The sequence below is a fragment of the Sesamum indicum genome, linkage group LG8 (genome assembly GCF_000512975.1).
Source record: "Sesamum indicum cultivar Zhongzhi No. 13 linkage group LG8, S_indicum_v1.0, whole genome shotgun sequence".
Classification (NCBI taxonomy): Eukaryota; Viridiplantae; Streptophyta; class Magnoliopsida; order Lamiales; family Pedaliaceae; genus Sesamum; species Sesamum indicum.
The window spans coordinates 14,909,456-14,930,727 of NC_026152.1; the positions used below are offsets into that span (position 1 = coordinate 14,909,456).

General features: G+C 35.0%; 4 protein-coding genes across 9 annotated transcripts; 2 read left to right on the plus strand and 2 right to left on the minus strand.

Moving 5' to 3' along the window:
• Positions 3,133-4,655, plus strand: LOC105168783 (expansin-A1). The gene is made up of 3 exons (XM_011088931.2): positions 3,133-3,405; positions 3,505-3,817; positions 3,970-4,655. Exons 1-3 carry the CDS (start codon positions 3,240-3,242, stop codon positions 4,274-4,276), a joined length of 786 nt encoding a protein of 261 aa, XP_011087233.1. The 5' UTR covers positions 3,133-3,239; the 3' UTR covers positions 4,277-4,655.
• Positions 7,040-11,585, minus strand: LOC105168784 (pentatricopeptide repeat-containing protein At2g03880, mitochondrial). Of its 6 annotated transcripts, none has more exons than XM_020695616.1 (3): positions 11,342-11,585; positions 7,327-9,412; positions 7,040-7,093 (listed from the first exon to the last, which is right to left on the minus strand). In XM_020695616.1, exon 2 carries the CDS (start codon positions 9,398-9,400, stop codon positions 7,415-7,417), a length of 1,986 nt encoding a protein of 661 aa, XP_020551275.1. In that variant the 5' UTR covers positions 9,401-9,412; positions 11,342-11,585; the 3' UTR covers positions 7,040-7,093; positions 7,327-7,414. The 6 variants fall into 6 exon arrangements, with proteins under 6 accessions (XP_020551275.1, XP_020551276.1, XP_020551271.1 ...); XM_020695617.1 differs by having other exon boundaries at positions 7,042-7,204; positions 7,327-9,290; XM_020695612.1 differs by having other exon boundaries at positions 7,042-7,204.
• Positions 13,817-15,157, plus strand: LOC105168785 (chlorophyll a-b binding protein 4, chloroplastic). Its single transcript, XM_011088936.2, has 3 exons — positions 13,817-14,106; positions 14,310-14,725; positions 14,891-15,157. The coding sequence occupies exons 1-3, from the start codon at positions 13,907-13,909 to the stop codon at positions 15,022-15,024; spliced, it is 750 nt and encodes a 249-aa protein (XP_011087238.1). The 5' UTR covers positions 13,817-13,906; the 3' UTR covers positions 15,025-15,157.
• On the minus strand, positions 15,205-21,099 carry LOC105168825 (agamous-like MADS-box protein AGL65). Its single transcript, XM_011088982.2, has 11 exons — positions 20,486-21,099; positions 20,077-20,262; positions 18,446-18,505; positions 18,331-18,349; positions 18,186-18,250; positions 18,085-18,100; positions 17,918-17,979; positions 17,483-17,723; positions 17,223-17,350; positions 16,043-16,412; positions 15,205-15,593 (listed from the first exon to the last, which is right to left on the minus strand). The coding sequence occupies exons 2-11, from the start codon at positions 20,259-20,261 to the stop codon at positions 15,570-15,572; spliced, it is 1,170 nt and encodes a 389-aa protein (XP_011087284.1). The 5' UTR covers position 20,262; positions 20,486-21,099; the 3' UTR covers positions 15,205-15,569.

Genomic DNA, 21,272 nt, shown 5'->3' on the forward strand with positions numbered 1-21,272 from the left:
ATTCATTTATTACTATGGGATAATTTTTGTAATTATATAAAATATAAAAATATTTGTATAAATAGATCATAGATCAAGTGACTCGATCTTAAGTCCTTAGAATTGTCCTAATAACAATTCTTTTGTACTCTATATAGAATTTTATTTTATTAATAGTAGTAGTCATTAGCAAGCCCTCTCAACAATGACCGTTCAATCCTTCAAAGTCTTTTGGACTATTGAGCTTATTCCGTTCCACCATCGGGCTCGAAATCGTCTAGGTCAATCTACGATCGCGTTTCGCTCCCAAATCCTTGAAATACTGTGGACAAAAGAAAACGTTATCTAGTCGGGTTGACACCCGACGAAAACACTCCGACGCTCAAGTCAGTTACCGTTCTTAAATGTAAAAATGCTGAGATGTAAGATATGATTATTTATGAATCTCAAAAATTACCTCTGTTGGAGAGATTTTCCCCTTCTTATACTGAATGAAGCTCCCATACCGGAAATGCCACTTGCCCACGATCTCCGACTTTTAGATCCCACTTAAATGCACATCTCCTTAAATTATGCACCATGATCACACGTGATGTGCTAGAAATCCGTGATTATGCCCATTAATTACGCCCTTAAGCATTTACTTGCTTTGTTTGAAATCGTATCAAATTTAGGTCAGACCATCTTAGCGCATAAAGTCACTTTTACCCTTCTTCGGGAGTATATCCGACTTTTTCTAAGTTCTCCCCCATCACGTTCCACCATCAGGTTGGGATGGGTGTTGGGCACTTTTATATTCTCATCTGAGCCAGTTGGGTCCATAAGCCTATCACCATCACTCTTTGATTTAACAACAAAAAATAAATAAAAAATGTGAAGAAATTTCACCTTTATTTTCAACCCTAAATCAGAATGCATGTGCATATAGAAATATTTGCAGTCTGCTGCCACAACAATTTGTCAAAAGTAATAAATTAATGAGCCAAAAATTGGCATTGAAATTTTCACCACTTGGTTTTTTTCTCAAAGTCCTGATATGGATCAAATCGGTCCAATGAAGATATGTGGAATCTGTCACTCACATTCAGCTGCAGCTGTTGACAAATGGGGTCAACCAAATTCCCAAACCCTTTCCTCACTTTCTGCAATTGCCCAAATGTTTAGTAAAAGAGATCAATAAAGTCGCCGTTACCTCTTTTGCAATACGAATTTCGTTCACAACTTTGATATTTTATTGTCTTTCTATATTTTGTTACAAATTTAACAATGCTACGAGCTCGAATTTCATCATGCATTGGGATTGAAATTTTTGTTTGAGGTACTGATATTTTGATCAAAGTTGTACGATTTTATTTTGAAAAAACGTCTAATTAGAAATCGAAATTTTAAAATTTATTGTCTACAACTAATGCAGTACGAAGTCAAATTCAAAGCGGCATATATTGATATAGATAGGATGGTCTAAGGTTATGAGTAGTACACACAAGGCACCAAATTTACAGTAACTTTGGGGGTTGTGAATTTGGAAGTAGGATAGGGTAGTGTGAGAGCAAGAAATGTGGGTTGGTATTTGCAGAAACGGTGCATGGGGATGGGGATGACTTTGGTTCTCTTATGAATACTGCAAAAACACAATACCCCTTTCAACGTGTATCCCACCCCTCCCTTCCCCCAATTATATTCCTATACAAAATGACAAGATAGGAGTCCATTTTTTATTTTAGATTACGTTGTATAAAAATTATGCTATGTATTTTATTTTTAAAAAATATCTACATACATAATGTGTAAATACTAAATGAAATTGACGATGAAATAAGATCTGATACAGGGATTTGTATCATAGTTCAGATTTGATCGAAAATATTGAGAGATGGTGTTGTATTTTAAATATGATGTGTGGTGCGACATTATCAAGTCATATAAAATAAAACAATATATTATAAGATGCTAAATAATCCAAAAAGATTGTAATACAGAATATTTTCAAAATTGACAACAATTGAACCGGATACGTATGTTGATAAATCCATAATACGTCACGTAATTGGTTAAATAATGTCTCCTTATAAATGTTACATGCTTCTGAATATATGGTATTTTCTATGCTTTTAATTTAGGACTCGATGAGATGCAAAATGAAAAAATTGTGATAAATTTGTATTCTCCATATTTCCTTATGGAATTTTTGTTTTCTTTTATGTATATCAATATGCTAGGCAATTTTGTATTTTCGACTAAAATTAACTATTATAAAAAGTATAGGACTAATTCTGTAAAACATCCTATAATATGGGATTAAAATTAACTCCATCAAATAACCCATCACAAAAAAAATAATAATTAATTTTTCACTATACTAAAATTATCATAACTTTTAAAAATCATAACAAATTAATATGATTAATCACAGTCAAACAAAATCAATATGAAAACTTAAAACTTTACCATGATTAATCAATATCTGTCATTGTATTAGTCATAGCTAATATTTTGATCTTTTTTGCAGAAATAAATGCTAGTGATTGTTGTTGATTTATGATTAATTTATATTTATGATGATGTTCTTTTAGCAAAATATTATATTTAATTATTCGATGGATACTTTGAACTATAAATTTGGCCTAACAAGTCACCTATTATATTATTTACAAATCTCAAGTTGAACAAGCAACTTAAATAAACTCAAAATTTGATTTTCTTCTAAAGATTTAAATTAATTTATCATGTGTGAGCCAAAAATATTCACTATATTTGTTTTCATTTTTAAATTATCTTCAGGACGAGTCAAAACATATCCAATGTTTGCCATCATTTAAAAACACCTTATCTAAGTATTTTTAACTGTTTTAGCATAAATATATACATTTTTATACACATATATATATACATAAATATACATAAAAAAAACATGATTTGACAATAAATAGTAGTTTTTGTCTTCCAAAACACAACATTAAACATACGATACTTATTTTAAATTATCTCCAAAAATAAATCCAAATATACATAATATCTCTAACACACACTTATTTATCTTTATTTTTCTCCATATATTCCTATAAAACACAACAAAACACTCACCAAAATCAAAATTCTGACTTCTGTCCGTAACCCCACTCTGCCCATATTCTAACCTCTATCACCAAGCCTACTTCTCACACACATTACATTTTCCTGTACTGAGTTTTCTTATAGTTTAAGGTAAAGAGGAAAACAGCAAAAATCAAAGTACACACATATACATATATATATTTGTTATGTTACTGGAAGAAGTGATGAGGGGGGCTCACATTGTCCTAATTATTGCACCTTTCCTCTCTTTACTTCCACTCTCAAATAGCCATGGAATTAACGGACAAGGAAGAATATGGAAACAGGCTCATGCCACTTTCTATGGAGGTGGTGATGCTTCTGGAACTATGGGTAATATATTCAACTTCCTCATATATACATGTATATTCATGAATTTATACAAAATTGAATGGTAGTGATTGATTTCAAGAATGATGAATTTGGATGCAGGTGGGGCTTGTGGGTATGGGAATTTGTACAGCCAAGGATACGGTACAAACACAGCAGCGTTGAGTACAGCCATGTTCAAGAATGGAGAGAAATGTGGGGCTTGTTTCGAGCTTAAATGCGTGAATAACCAAAGGTGGTGCCTGGGAAGCTCGGTTGTTGTTACGGCTACCAATTTCTGCCCTCCAAATTACGCCTTACCAAGCAATGCTGGGGGGTGGTGCAATCCTCCACACCACCACTTTGATCTCTCTCAGCCTGTTTTCCAGCAAATTGCCAAGTATGAAGCTGGGATTGTACCTGTTCTTTACAGAAGGTGTCTCTCTCTCTCTCTCTCTCTCTCTATATATATATATATATATATATATATATATATTTATACGTATATTGCAATATTACTTTTGGTATATTTAAGTTAATTTAATTCGTTATGCTAAATTGTTACATATATAAATTAATTTTTTTCAGGGTAGCATGCCAAAAGAGGGGAGGCATCAGGTTCACAATAAACGGCCACTCTTACTTCAACCTGGTTCTCATCACCAACGTTGGAGGTGCTGGTGATGTCCACTCCGTTTCAATCAAAGGCTCACGGACTAACTGGGAACCCATGTCCAGGAACTGGGGCCAAAACTGGCAGAGCGATTCTTACCTCAACGGCCAGTCCCTCTCGTTCAAGGTCACCACCAGCAACGGTCGCACCGTGTTTTGCAACAACGTAGCCCCCGCTGACTGGTCCTTCGGCCAAACCTTCACGGGCGGACAATTCACTTAAACTTCATCAACCTTCACGACTATGTGGGAAGGAAAGAATACCAAGTTAATTGTCGAAGTTTTGCCCTTACGTCTGAAAACTTTGTTCTGTTAGGTAGTTTACTGTTGTCTGGTAGCTATGCATGTAAACTAAGCCAAATTGCATAGAATAATGTAGTCAGAAATGGGGAGAGCTAAGGTTTTATTTTAAGAATTGGTATTATATCCATGAAGGGTTCTGTCTTAGGATTGATGGAAATTTGGCAGTGGTTAGGTTTTTTATCACCACTTGCCGCTACGTCTTCATGGAGTAGCTAGCTTGCTGTTTTTTTCTCTTGTAAACCTCTGTGAGTTGTTATTTTCAACTTTGTAATTGTTTTATTTGAAAGTGGGTGTTTGCAATAGCTTATGGTTTTTGTTAAAAATAAGTTTAGATTAGCTTTATGTTTTTGAACTACTTAAATTAAATTCATTTAAACCACAAGTTATAAACTTCACCTTATTAATATTTTTCAACTGCTTTTAAAGTTTGTCTTGACTATCTTATTTTCAAACACTCAATTTCAATTTTTTCTACTTTTCACTTTTATTTAAAATACTACCAACTTTCACTGCAACTAAAGTTACAATCCAACTAAAAATCTTTAAATATACATCTAAAACTACAAAGTAAAATGTTTTAAGATGATACTTTATTATGCCTTAATCTTGTTACTTTAAACTCCAAAAACACCCCACAAGGACAAAGTGTTTGTACAAAAATCAAGAAACTCAAAAGCCTCCCTGCCAACAATAGATATATCTGGAACACTACATGGCATCTAAACTCTCCCATCTCATTTCCAATATTATAATTCATAACGCAGTCCATGAGGTTAATTTACAAAAGAATGTTCAAGTACAACAAATCTAACAAACTATATTTTCTGTTTGATGGGCAGCTCAGTACATGCCAAAGGCCAAAAATATGCCTACATGAGCTATCAATTTATGCTTCGATCACCCACCCTATCTTTCCAAAGCTCAGAAATACTTGCTAGAATCTTATTCATTAGCCGGCAGATGTCATGTCAAAAGAACTCGAAAATGAGGCTATAGTTAACTTAGCAAGTGTACTTCACTGGACAATGCTCATCAGAAAAAAACATGAGAGGTCTTAGACCATGCGAATTTCTTATGAGAATTATAATCTGATTCTCCCAGAAGACGAGCATTCACCTTCAGTCCCCTTGACAAACATAACAAACAGAAAACATTAAAATGACAAAGGCAAATAATTTATTTGTAAACCAATAGATGATATAAATAACGAAAATCAATACAAGTAACGGGGGTGCAACTAGAGTGTGTTCTAGATTGCTTTATCAATCAATGCATATCAGTCAATGCCAACCTCTTAAGAATTCTGGAATAGTGAAAGAGAGCTTAGAAGAACTTCAATTTATTCATGCGACGCCAATGGAGTAGAGAAGAGAGAGATGATGAGAGGCATAATCTTCCAAGAGAGGATATAAAAAGAGGAGCAGAAGAACATCTGAATTTTTGTTAGTGAAGGGATGGGACCTATGGAAGTAAAACTTCACATGCAGATTTGGAGCCAATCTTACTAGCTAAAGCAATTGGGGCATCAGCATATCAAAATAAAATTATTACACATTACAGACTTTTGAGGACTCCTCAATCGTGAACTACATCATAGTTGAAATGGTCCAACTTCACAAAGCATTTATAGCAAAATGAAGATTTCTTGAACTTCTTTCAAAGAGAGCAAATGGTTCGCATGTTTTATTTGCATCAGTATCACCATGCATTTCCAAGAGAGAGCTGTGAAACTAATATCTTAATCCCAGTTGAGGTGCTAACTAATTTCTGACAATGAAAATACTATAAGCAAAGATCAAATATAGTAAATACAGATTTGTAAATGAGAGAAGAATTGTCCCTCTCCTCTCATTACTCTCTCACACCAGCATAAATGTGCTAACCTAATTTTTCCAACCAACTTCTTGGATGGTCATTATTTCTAGAGTAAAATGCAACAAAGTGAACTAGTTTGATCCCATGAAAAGAACTTAACAGAGCCACATGATTATTTATAATGGGAGGAAGACAATGCATATTGGACGGCTTTCCCTTTTCTGAAAAATAAGAAAATGACCTTTATCGTCGATGGTATTTCTTTTCAATTTGTAAGAATACTTTCCCTGATGGTAATTTTACGTCTCTGAATTAGTCTAACAGGAAACCAGGATGTGGAGGGTTAGCTTTGTTCTATACAAATGATTCTTTCCAATTAATAGACAGTCACTTTCTACGAAATGATTTTGTTGAGGATAAGATAATACTATTCTGCTCCAGACTCTCACTAGCTTGGTGATAATTCCTAAAGTTCATTATTTGCGTTTGGCTTGAAGGATCTGGAGCCAAGGATATTAAATGACTCTAATCAAAATTATCCAAACAAGTATCAGATTGATTGTTATGAACTTGAGATGCTTAGGTCTCAAATCATTCAGTTCAAACGTCAAACGGGTCCCAAATTTATAAAACTCCACATTTTCCGACCGGTGCTTTATTCTGTTGCCTTTTGCTTCTGACAACCCATGGGGGTTTGTACCAGAAAGTCAACTGACATTCTAGTGATGAAAAAATTAATCAAAATAAAGAGGTGTTTAAACATGACATGCCATATGTTTGATGGACTTTACCATGATCAGAGATGGTGCATACTCCCAATTAGAAAGATTAATCATATTATCTATGCAAACAAGCATAAAGAAACCTGCCTGAAGTCATAGAGATGCATGATGGTCACTCTGACTTCATTCACATGTCATCCCTATCAGAAGATGAATATTAGCCATCCATGAACATGGGTCCAAAGAAATGTGCAAAATAACATAGCTCAAGCACAAATGCCTTCCAGAAACTTCTGCTTCTTCTCATATACCTAGAGGCAAGCATATCACTGGATTTCATGAGATCAATTAGGACAAAGTGCACAAGAATGAGTTTATATTTCATCACTCACAAATACATGGATAGACTGATCATAAAACCTCAGTTGCATACCTGGAAAAAGGAAGATCATAGTTCAATTTGTCGTTGGAGTAGGTATCAGCTTGTGATATAAAAGCTTTGTCACTGCAATGATTTCATGCTACCAATAATCACCACAAGAGCAAATTCCACCCTGAAAATGATGGTAGCGAATAGGATCTCTAATGACAATGCTTCGATTTTCCATTTTGGCCAACAGTTTTGCAAAATCATGACAGTCGCCACATATCCTGAGATTTTTTCTAATTCTTACTGTCTTCCCTTCTGGCAAACACATCATACCAAAAACAATAGCCAATTTCTCACTATGGTATGCAAGCGAGTTTTCCATCTGTTCTCCTTCAAGATCTTGCAAGACAAAATTTGTGTCTGGCACATAGCCCTCTGCCTTTAGTCTCCAAATGATTTGATTCAACTCCTGATAAATAGAATTCACCTGCGGGTGTGATTTATCGCCCAAAATAAAAGCATGAACCTGTTTATTTATTTCAATCCAACTACATCCAGGTTCTTTCTTGATTCCTGCATGCTTCATGGTTTTTCTCAAGCTTTCAACATCATCCCATCTCTGAGTATTAGCATATAAATTAGACAGCAGTATGTAGGTTCCTGCATCATGAGGATTCAAGCTCAAAACTTTTTTGGCAGCATACTCAGCTAGATCCATGTTACGATGAACTCTGCAGGCGCCAAGTAAAGTTCTCCATGTCACAGCATCTGGTTCACATTTCATTTTGTGGATTAGCTTCATAGCTTCCTCAAGTTTCCCTGCTCTCCCAAGCAGATCAACCATGCAGCCATAATGCTCCCTTCCAGGATCAATGCCATAAAGCATCTTCATTGACTCGAAGTAATATTGGCCATCTTTCACCAGCCCAGCATGGCTGCAAGCGAAGAGAACTCCCAAAATTGTGATGTAATTTGGCTTGGTTCCTGAAGCTTTCATCTCCTCAAATAACTCCAGCGCTTTCCGGCTGTAACCATTCTGGGCAAAACCTATTATCATGGTGCTCCAAGAGATCACATCCTTTACAATCATTCGAGTGAAGGTGCAGTTAGCATCTTTTAGACTACCACACTTACAATACATGTCTAGAAGTGCATTGGCAAGGACCAAGTCTCGATGAAACTTGATGACATGAACATGAACTTGTCTCCCCAGTTCTAATAGGGCTAAACTAGTGCAAGCTCTCAAGACACTAGTTAGAGTTGACTGATCGGCCCAAAAACCAGATCTCTTCATTCTTATAAACAGATTTAGCGCTTCATCACCATCACTGTTCTGGGCAAACCCACCAATAATGGAGTTCCAAACAACAAGATCTGAAGTTACCATCTCATCAAATATGTAAAGTGCCGCTTTCAGTTCACCCCATTTGCAATAAATATCAATTAAAGCACTTCTAACAAAAACATCCAACTCTAAACCAACCTTGATTATGCAACAGTGAATTTGTTTGAGGGTTGAAAACCCCTCACAGGCTCTCAGAACTGAAGAGTACGTGTACATGTTTGGTCTAACACCATCTCTAAGCATCATAATCAACATTTCCAAGGCCTTATAATTAAGCTCAGCGTTAGAGTACGCAGCAATCATTGTTGTCCAGGAGACAAAATTTTTTTCAGGCATTTGATCAAACAAGGTTTGGGCTTCATCTAGCAAATTAAATTTCGCATACATGTTCAAAAGTGTGTTTATAAGGAAAGTTTTGGGCTCATAGCCATAGGAGAAAACGTGCTGGTGAACTCGTTTGCCTTGTTTGACAGCACCATGGGCTATGCAGCACTTAATGAGCTCTGTGTAAGTGATGGAATCAGCCCATAGTTTATGTCTTTGCATAGAGTCCAGTGCTTCCATTGCCTTGCCAAGATCCCTTTGGTAGCAGTACATGGTGAAGTCATTCACTATACTTAGAGGATTACGTGGCAATGCACTTGGTTCTGTCCTCCATCCAGCTGCTGCCACAGAAGAGAAGCTTGAACGACCAAGAAAGATAGCTATTAGTGATAGAGGGAATGAGGTTCTCTGCAAGCTGATGCTATAGCATTTGAATCTTGATATGGGTTTCATGACTAATGATTGCATTGGATCTTCAATCTGTAAACATCACCAAATTAGTTGCTCAACACCTTAATTGGAGGACAGGACATACAAAACTATAAAGCAAGAAAAAACCAGACCACCGGGTTCATCAACTATCATGTCCACCTTTATGATATCAGGTTACAAAATAAAGCAAGAAACTGATCCTGCTGGGAATAGGCTCATGGCGTTCAATCTTGTCACCTTTGTAGAATTATATATTTCATTTACTACCATCTTTTAGGTCACTTTTCCCCTTTGAACTTTTAAGATATAAGGTCTCCAAGTAGTGAATTATTTTGGAACTCAACTGTGTTAGTATGTACAGAACAATAAAGCACCTCATTCTCACCTACACTTCTTTACGTGTATGAATATGCTTATGGAGCCATGAGAAGTAAATTCTTGAAACGAGATAAAGAAATAGCTTCCGAATAGCAATCCAATTAGTCTGGTAACTTTTGTGCATTATCAAAGACAAGAAGGAACCAACAATTAAAACTCACGAATTTTCACAATCTTTTCGCATACTTCAATGTACATTCTTAGCACGATGAAAGATCAAATAAACAAAAGTAAAATATTATTTCATTAGGGAAAAAAGAAAAAAAAGCTCAGTGGGAAACAGAGAATATGGAAATACACCATTAAAGAAAAACTGGGTACCCAGACCTATGCCCCCTACTGATGTCACCACCAGATGCCGAACACAGACTTTGACGCGAGCGATTTCTGAATGATCCCTTTGCGGTTGGTAATAAGAAGATTCTTGCAAGAGTTCTGTATACAAAACTTCTACCTCCCCAAACGTAACCACAAAGGATAATTGATAATTCAAAATATCAATTAGTCTATTGAACTTGATGTTGAAAGGATTTCATTATTTCCATCCAATGGAGTGAAAATACCGTGCTTATGAGAATATAATAATCGATGCTCATTTTTCATTTCGACTTATTTAGTAATTACAAGATATGGATGCGATGGGGCACTAAATTAGCTTAACAAGGTTCTTTCTCCAAGATAATGCCAAATTTCAGAATCTCCTTGCGTACACTAGCTAGTATTTGGAAATAATCAAATAAGAACCGAACTAATCATTTTACTAGCTTTTGTTAGTTTAGAAAATGTAATATTTAGATGAAATAAGGTATTAGCTAGTCCAAATTCTTTGAGAAACAAGTTGTAAAAGTCAAACTGTAGATGAGTTGGACTGAACCACTTTCGCTAAAGATCAAATATATGCAAATTGAGTGACTAATTCAACTCACTAAAACCCTAAAGCAAAAAGTAAATACTTCATATTGCATCTTGTTTATTATGCTACTACACAGACTTTTAGACCAAAAAGAAAAATGAAATCAAATTTGAAAAAGATCTACTCATATTACCTGGAGCCTAAACCACCCTTATGTATCAAGATTTCAAGTAGACCTTAGACCAAATGCTTCCTACGCCAAGAAAGTCATCATTTACGATTATGCTACTTTGTGTAGCACACTGCACATGAGCAATGTGCAAGCCTATGTGCATAATTCAGATGCTAATTTTCAAATTGTAAAATGATTAGACCAAAACTCAGGTAGAATCCCAAAGATATCTCCGGTAACTGAGCCATCCGTTATTAAGAGACAATCGGTTAGATTAGAGGCAGTAAAAGATGATTTAATTAGGCGTCCAAAACTATGAGACAAACAACACCAACCTTTAACTCGTGAAAATAGCAATAATCGCTTCGGAACCACCAGAACCCAACTCAATTAACATGTAAACTGATGAGCTTAATTTAAGAACAACACTACTAGCAAGAAGAATCATCCCCCTAACCAAAAGTAATCTCAACTGACATAAAAAACCAAACTTTATTTGAAGGCAATCGACGTAAAACCATACCTACAACATCAATTGAAGAAATCCAATAGGAAAGAATTGATAGCAAGTTACCGGAATACTTAAAGCTCCGCGCTGCAGTCATCGCCGGCGGACCAGTGCAGCAAGTTGCAACTTCAAATAAAAAGTCCCAATTCGGAAACGGAATGGTTGAGTGACTGAATAGATTAATATGTAAGCAAATGAAGATGAAAAGCGAGATAGAGGGAGATAGTTAGACCGGCGTCGGAAATTGGGGCGGCCGGCGGCGTGGCTGGGCAGCCTTATTGGCAAAGGTTGGGAGGTCCCCTGTTTGGTATATCCGTATTAATATGTTCAAAAGGAACTTCCTTATAAGTGGAGTGGAATATTATTATTTTTTATAATTATTAAATTGGTTTTTTATTATTATTTACTATAATTATTATAATAATTCGAAATTACTCCTAATGAATTTATAAATTACATTTGAAAAATCATTATACCAAACTCAGCTTAATTTGTTGTACATTATTCATTATTTTATGAAAATTACTTTTATCTAAAAAAAAGTTAAATAAAAATTAAATTGAGAAATTAAACCTGTAAACAAAAATTCTTTTAACAAAAAAATAAAAAGAATAATATATTTTAGTAGTAGAAAGGGATAAAATAAGCACAAAAAATAGATATAATATATAGGTTTAATAACATTTAAACCTCTTTAAAAAAATTGCAGCTAGATCAGCTCTAAAAATGTGAAATTATATTTTCTTTCAAAGAAATATTGAAATACCACTTACATCCTTTCCAAAAAAAAAAAAATATTTTTTACATCTCACTCCCTCTTATTATATTTGGACGAAAAATACTAATATTAGCAAAAAATATTTACATAAATTTTAAATTTTGCCTCTTATTTAATATTTTTATAAATATTATTGTGTTTTGAAAAGTTAAAATACACTTTAACCCTTGTAAAATTTGAAAAGTTCAAAAATCTCCTATAGAAGAAAACAAAAAAGACATGGCGTTTGAAAAATGATGCACTTAGCCTCCTCTCCCAAAAAACTTTTTTGCATTATTTTTGAAATATAAAAAAAATTGACATAATTACGAATACCCCTCATTGTTTAAAAAATTAGAAATACACTCATGATATTTGAAGAAATTATGTAATTCTTGAATGAAAGTATAAAATTATCAACTATGCCATTGCTGTATTTTTTAAGAAAAATAAAAATTTATAGAAAATCGAACGGGATAGATAAAAAAATTTAAAAAGTAATAAAAAATTATCCATTTAGTCAATAAAAAATTAAAAAATAAATAAAATTATAACTCTTAGTCCATATGAGCATTTTGATTAGTTCACCATAAAAAATGGATAAAAACCTAACGAAGACTAATGGAATTGACTAATTGTTAAACGATAGTTAAAATTAGAGGTATTAGTAATTTTTTAAATAATAAAAAGTATTCGTAATTATACCAAATTTTTTAGAGTGTCACCCTAGTATTTAGTATTGATGTTGGCAGCTAAATACCCGAACTATTTGAACACAATGAAAACAAGATAGAATTTATTAAGTATTAAATTATCTTACAAATATTGATAAATAAAGTTAGTGAACTATAATAAAAAAATAAAAATATTAGTTATTATTAAGTATAATAATCAAATGCACAAAAATAGATGTTAAACAACTCAAATAAAAATAAAATATAATGATTGAAATTTCTGAATTTCTTTTTGTGTTTTATATTTGAGGCATAAAATGGTCATTTCATGGGATAGCAAAATGGTTTTTAAAAGATAAAATTTGAGTACCGATTAAATTATATAATTACAAAATTATGTTAATGATCAAATTTAAATACCAATTAAATTATTTATTATTACTGAAATAACACAATAATATCAATGATAAATTAGATACCAATATAAAATTTACTCTCTAATCCAAAATTTGAGTTCTTTCGGTGTTGTCAAATGCAACTTATGTTTTAGCCAATGTGGCATGCTGCAGTTGGTGAAATTAAGCTACCTCAATAAAGAGAGTATAAATTTGAGTCCTATTAATAATAGTTATGGATCAATTAAATATATTTTATATTAATAATTCATATATATTAATTATAACGCTTGAAATTCATAACGTAATTGTAATCGATTTACTAAAAGCAAAAGAAGTAGAAGTTAGTATAAGAATTAATTTACAACACCAAAACTGATCAAAATATCCACATAAGCTTCAAATTGACAAGTGTCAAAAAGCAATTGGTACAATATATTCCACACAGGTGAAATCTTTCTCTGAGATCTTAAAATCTTGAAGCCAAAAAAGGGGCCCCGCATGATCTTAAAACTCCAACAGCAGCAAAGAAATTGATTTGTGGATTATCCCATCCCAGATAAGGATAAGCCCTACTCATTCCCATTGGCTACATCAAATTTCACAATCAAATAACAGCCGTTGGATCCCAAAAATCTTGCAAACCAACAGCCAGAATTCAACCTCCAACCAGCGCCACATGTCCCCCACTCAAATGAAATACAAATAACATACACCAAAAAGATTCAATCGAACCCCAGAAAACAGGAAACCAACCACTCCAAAATTTCAACTTCGAGTCCAAGTTCTTCAGGTTGGGAAGAGAATGGCCGCAGCACAAGCTTCCGTCGCGGGTTTCCGGCCGGCGTGCGCGTCCAGAACTCGGTTCTTGACGGGCTCTTCTGGGAAATTGAACAGGGAAGTGTCTGTTAGACAGGCCGTATCGTCCTACAATTCGTTCAAGGTTGAAGCCAAGAAAGGTGAATGGCTGCCGGGATTGGCCTCTCCCACCTATCTTGATGGCAGGTTCGTCGAGCATTGTCTGAGTCATTTCATGTGTAGTTTCAGTTCAGTTACGTCGTACAATGCAAACTATTACCACATATGAAGTTACATGCATTGCATTGTAGAGATTGTATAGCTATAACTTCAGAAGTTAGAATCAGGAGTCGGTATAGTTAGTATTTTCAAAGGAGGTGCAAATGTAATTATCTCTTTTGTTTCTGCAGTCTTCCAGGAGACAATGGATTTGATCCATTGGGACTCGCGGAGGACCCGGAGAACTTGAAATGGTTTGTGCAGGCTGAGCTTGTGAACGGCAGATGGGCAATGTTGGGGGTTGCTGGAATGCTGCTGCCGGAAGTTTTCACATCAATCGGCATCATCAACGTTCCCAAGTGGTACGATGCTGGAAAATCCGAGTACTTCGCCTCCTCGTCTACCCTTTTCGTGATCGAGTTCATCCTTTTCCACTACGTCGAGATCAGGAGATGGCAAGACATCAAGAACCCCGGAAGTGTCAACCAAGACCCCATCTTCAAGAACTACAGTTTACCTCCTAACGAGGTCGGCTACCCTGGCGGCATCTTCAACCCCCTCAATTTCGCCCCGACTACAGAGGCTAAGGAGAAAGAGCTCGCCAACGGTAAGACACCATTTTCTTTCTAAAACAGGTTGCAGAAAACCTTTTATGTCTGAAAAATTACAGCACACCTTCGCCAGGTCTGTTCGAAAATGGCGTCTAAATTTCAGCCTGTGTTATTATGTAGAAGATTTAAGTAGTGATTTTGTGGTATATATATGATTGCAGGAAGGCTAGCAATGTTGGCATTCTTGGGGTTCATTGTTCAGCACAATGTGACCGGAAAAGGGCCATTTGACAACCTGTTGCAGCACCTTTCTGACCCATGGCACAACACAATTATCCAAACACTCAAGGGCTAAAATTTTCATACTGAAAATGGAATGAAAGACAAAATGTTGTTCCTGTAATCTTGAGTGGATGGTTTTCAATGAGATTTGAGTTGTATTTGTAAACAAGGCAAGCTTTAATGTACAGGGATTTATCATTCATATAGTCCCAACCAAATCATCAACAGCAATTAGTATGGTCTCAAGAAACACTTCAGGAGAACAAGCATATCTTTCATTCAAACAACTTAGTAATTATTATTGTTACAATATATATATATTTTTTCCATAGTTTTTCAAGTTCTTACTGTTCATTTCTCACCCTGGTTTGGGGCATACATTCATATCTATATATATAGGATATTTGAGTACTGCTGAACTAAAATTAGGCAAGGAGAACGGCAAACAACGATGCCTGGCTATACCACAGCAACTTCTTATTATCTTGTGATGTAAAGAACAGCAGATCTCTTTGTTTGGGCAGTCGTTTGCGGTTGAGTAAGCTATCTGTTTTGAGCCATCTTTAAAGTATTGATCTTCGGATTGTCTTGAGCGCCAATGAGTTGATGAGCTTTGACTTAAGCATTGAACTGATTTGGTGGCTGCAGAAGTTGCAGATTTGGGTTAACTACCAATTTATTAGGGGTCAGAATACTGAAAGGATCACAAACTAATACAGTGCCGTTCTCTGAGTATACTGAAACCAGTAGACTACAAACCCCAAAGAACAGCATAAGACATCCTGATGTTTTCAGAAAATAGGCAGTCAACTTACTTTTTATTTATCTTACATCAGTTCAAAACACAACCGAAAATATTAGAATACTCAAAAGTGCACACACATATTTTGACTTTCTCTCTCTACCCACAACAAAGGAAACGCCTTAAAAATAGAACCAAGCAAAGACATGTTTCTTATGTCAATTTTCAACTATAAAAGGACAGAAGGGTCAAAGAAATTCAAGCCCACTTTCCAGTTCACAGATCAAATCATAACACTGCTCAGTAATTTAAAGGCTTCAAGAAATCTCATAATTCGATGTAGACTGACCTGTGGGTAGGAGTTGTCATTAAAGATAGAAATGGCACAGGAAGCAGCTGGAGGAACCAAACTGTTGTAAACAGATCTTGGAAGTTCGAAATTGCCGTTTATCTGATAGTCTATAGGGGCCGGTTGAAAATTTGCGTCTCTTCCAGGCTCTATCATATCTGGAAAACTAAAGTTTCCAAATGTATGAAAGGGATATTGTTCGGCAAGAGGGAGTCTCAAGAAAGATGAGCCGGCGTAATCATCGATAGTAATGCCATCATCTTGTCTGTCATTTTTCTGTGGTATTGCTTTGTCGATATCTTGATTTTTCACATTTCCAAAGAAACCAGAACAGCTAGGAAAGGACATATCTCTGGAGCACTCCATATCTCTGAAAAGAAGAGCAGGACATTACATTTAAGGCTAAAAGTTAGCAGTAAAGTAAGCAATCGCCGAAACTTCAGTCTAGTTTAATATCAAAGTTCAGGCAAACATAAGATTGTAAATCATTGTTCGTCTTCATTTCCAGTTCTCAGTTTGCAATTTCCAGCTGCTTGGAAATTTAAAACGTGTTTGTTTTTATGTGTTTCCGCTAAATATATTTTCATCATCTTTGTACCTAAGTCATTATGTTTTCAGTATATATGTACATATGTTTTTATCATTAACTTAATAAAATAATAATATATACTTTTAGCAAATATCGCGACATAATTAGCTATCTTACATCAATTAAAGTTAGAACTGTCGATTTCATTCAAATAAAATTTATGTGGATGACACCACTACAGTAAAAATACAACGTCATCAATAATCTAAACACATTTTTAGTTCTCATGAAAATCTCCCCCCTCCCCCCCCAAAAAAAATCTTTCCACTTAAAAACTGAAAAAATAAAAATCGAAATGATACCAAAGACAACTAAGACTTGAATTTAAAAATCATATTGTGTCAACTTGGGTACATTTAGAAAACAAGACTTAAAACAAGTTAACGCAAAAATTGAGAATCTAGATAGATGAAAAATTCCCTACCATTAATCCATAGCCTTATATAATAGCTGCTTAAGTTATTATGTAAAATGAAGACATCGCCAACTCACATGAGAGATAGAATTGTCGGATGCAGAAAAAGTAAACAAGCAGAGAAATTCACTAATTGCTAGATGTTCAAAAGGACACGAATAAAGAAATGGACTCACCTACTAGTCAAGAAATGGGGTTCATTTGGTAGTATCATATGTTCCCTCACACCACCTGGATGCCACGTCTGTGTTTGGCAATCTGGATCATTGGATGCCATTATTGGAAAATGCATGCCATTTTGGGACTGCAATTTTGGACATACTTGCTCTTAGACTCTCGTAAATCATCCAAAACCCAAATATTCATATAGATATACCTCGTGAACACAAATAGAAGCAGAGACAGAGAACTTTACGCCACTAGATTGCTTAATTACCTGGCTTGTGCAATCAAATGAAATAATTGGGATTAGTCCAAAAGAACTATTCAAACCATTGAGCAATTTATTCCATCCAACATATGATTGTTGTTTCATATTCCTCCAACTATTAGCACATTCGGTCAGCCATCCATCACTTACCTTATGCAGCCGCATCCTATTCAGGGATTCCCTAAGTGAATTTTCCATCTGATTGAGATGCTCAATGTCCTCAATTTTGTCGGGATTAGTCCACCAGCTGAGGAAAAAGGAAATACTTAAATAGATATAAACAAAACTCAGGGAAGAGTTCATTCAATATATATCGATGACCACAAAACTATATAGTAGAAGTCGAAGTTTAACATGAGAACAAAGTCAATAGATTAATAATAGTACAGAATTCTTAAAAGTTTAAAAGCAGGTACTGATTTTGGAGGTTCCAGTTTGCACCTTAGTCTTTTATGTACTTCAGTAAGTTGAGACTGCAGCACCATTACTCGGTTTTGCATTTCCTATCAGTAACACATCACCATGAGAAGATGTTAACGGACTGGGCCACACTATAGTCGGCTCAAATTCTCAAAAAGAAGGACGCTATATTGAAAAGTGAAAGATACCTCTACTGATGGACTGCTGCAAAAAGGAAAAGGCAGAAAAAAGAGAGAATCAACCAGATGCTACATAAACCTTTAGTAAATATACTGATTTAAGTACCTACCTTGCATCAAGAAACTCTTCTATATCCACATCCTGGTCAACTTTCTTGAAGTTTCTCTTCAAAGTCTATCACGCCAATGAATAGAAGTGATCAAATTCATCAAACTTTTCAAGAAGTACAGTGGACTAGAAAAATACAAACTTACTTCAAGACTCTCCAACCTCCTGTTAGAAATTCAACAAGGAGGAAATCAACAGAATTATTTTTGGTAACTGAATTTCAATTGACAGACAAATTTAACTGCAAGAATTACCATCTACCTTTTTGCCCTTTCTTTTGGTGTAAGTTGAGCATATTTTGCAATCATTTCATCAATGTTGCTGAAACCAAAAGAAAAATCATCAGGAAAAAACACAAAATCATTCTTGTGCAACAAATTCCAGAAACAGCTGGTTTAATTACTGCTCTGACTTCATAAGCAGAACATCTAGTAATCATAACTCAGACTGAAACATCACTGGAGGCTAGTAAGTCATTCTTAGGGCCTCATTTCTTGTTTCTTGAGTTAAAGCAAGAACTTATTTTTACATTGCCAAAGGGTGGCAAAATTATCTAAAAGTTTTACACAGAACAATGCTAACATATTATGCTTTTACGGCGTTGTAATGACCAGTTTTGATGATGATTTATTTAGTATGCTTAGTGTGTTTTAACTCTCGTATACGAATTTTGTAATTTAATTTAATACTGCTGAATTTTTTTCACCATATGATATCTAGTTAAGTGAAAATCAAAGGTGCTTATTTGTTCAGCATCAGGATTCAGGTCACACAATATAACAGTGTACACTTGTCAGAAGCTAAACATTGTCCTTCAACAATGTCATCTGTACTAATCTAGGTCTCTTATGTTAGTGCTCCACTGACTTGCTCAAAATGCTTATATGCTAATTGAGAGTTTGAAGATCCACGATCACACTGAGATCCTCTCTCTCTCTCTCTGTCTTACACACACACACACAAAACAAACAAAAATTGACAAAACAAACTCACAAAGAGCAAAATTCCAAGCCCAATGCCCAAATAATATCTTATTTTAGCATCACAACCAAGCAAACATCAACATACTGAACACTGTAAAGTGCACTGTGCTGGTGATGGTTTCAGAGATTTGTCTACATTGTCAATCAAAACACAGTGATGAAGAATGATCAGTCATAAGCGACTTCAACCTTTCTACTTTTTCAGGACAAGAAAGATTTATCTTCTCCACTGTCAAGGATATTCAAGGTAATCTGTGGTTATAAAATGAATACTTCTACAAACTCATTCTTTATCATAACTTGAGTCACTGAATAGCCCATAACTGAGTTCAGGAAATCTTAGCTACACAGTTGAAGCTTCATGTGCTTGAACAAAGCCATTTTAAATATATAACATGTTCAGGTGAAATGATTTTTCACTATTGCCATTGCCCAATGACATAACCAACTGATTCAAATCCTTAGGTGAGTTCAACACTATCATGGAATCAAAACTTTACAAAAGAGCAACCGCAACATTATTTATGACAGCTCTAGATAGCTTTTCCTCTATTTAACATATGACAGATGTAGAAATGTAGATATATATACTAAACTATATACCCAGACTTTAAATCCTTTGAGTTACTTTCACCACTATCTGAAGTGCCTTACTTCCGTTGGCAGCAGAGCTAAACAAGCATTAAATGTCATCCTTCTCACACATCCTCCATGCACCTTCCCTTTAACAAGCTTGAGATAAAGTTATGAACATTATTAATCCCAACCTAACAAGACACTACAGCTACTACCTAGTGTCGTGTTGTAACTGTGCTCCTACTTCAACAAACAATGAAGTCTTGGACCGGCAACAAAGATACAAGCACAATTACATGCAACAAGAATCAAATTCAAATGCTTGATAAATACCTGCGCTGTCCACGAAATATAGAAGGCTTCCCCGTTGGAGAAAACATGAGAAGAATGATATCAATGTCACATAACACTGATATTTCCTGGGCTTTCTTAAGGATCCCATTCCTTCTTTTGCCATACGTAACTTGCCTGCTGCTCAGGCTCTCCAGTCTCTGTATCTTCAACTTCACCCTTCCCATCCTACCAAAATCAAAACTCTTTTAAACTGTGTAAAGGTTTCCACTTCATCCAATAACATTAATAACACAAAAGAATTCCCATTTTAATCATTCATATCATATTCAGAATAATAAGAGAAAAATAAAGTCCGTATATAAATATCAAAATTAAATTTCCAAAAAGCATTTAAAGGAGAAATAAATAAGATAAGATCTTTCCTATTATGTCCAATTTTCGTCCATACCCTTTAAGTAAAACCTTGAGAAATGCTCAAATTGGTAAATACCACTCACAAAATGTGTCTACTCCCACAAAAAAGAAGTGGTTGAAATATAAAGAGAAATGAAAATTTTAGCCGATGGCTGGCAGAACAAGAAGCATCAGACTATCCCATTTGAGGATTTCCATGGAACAACGAAACCCCATTTGCATGGTGGCGTCGGAGCTACATATATCAACATCTAAAATAAATTTGGAAATGGAAAATGCCCTAGAAACGGGCCATATAAATGAGGGAACGACGAGCAGACATGATAATATCGATCATTTGTAAAAGTCTTAAGGGAAAAAAAGAATGGAAAGGGAAAACAGGGAACACACGAAGAATAAAAAAATGGTTCAACGGAAGCTGAGACAGAGAGACAGATGAGGCTAAAGAGAAGGAGAAAAGAGATGTGAGGAGGAGACAAATGGGCTGTACTATGATTTCGGCAGTTGAAACTCGCGGGAGAAACGAACCCCCCAACGTTGTTTGGTAGACAGCTTTTCCCATACGTGTATGGTGGTGAAAAACAAGAAAAGGGCTTCTAGATTAACGATTTCTCCTCTTCATCCCCGCTGCAAAATTTTAAAACGGGTTTTGGGGATTTGATTTTGCTACCATAGTGCAATCGATTTACATTTATGTCATTTAGAATTGTTATTAGCTTAGATCATTTAAAGTTGTGCAATGTTTTATCGATGATCACTTTTTAGTTATCTAATGAATAACTATGCTAATTCCAAGCACATGCCCCCCCCCCCCTTTTTTT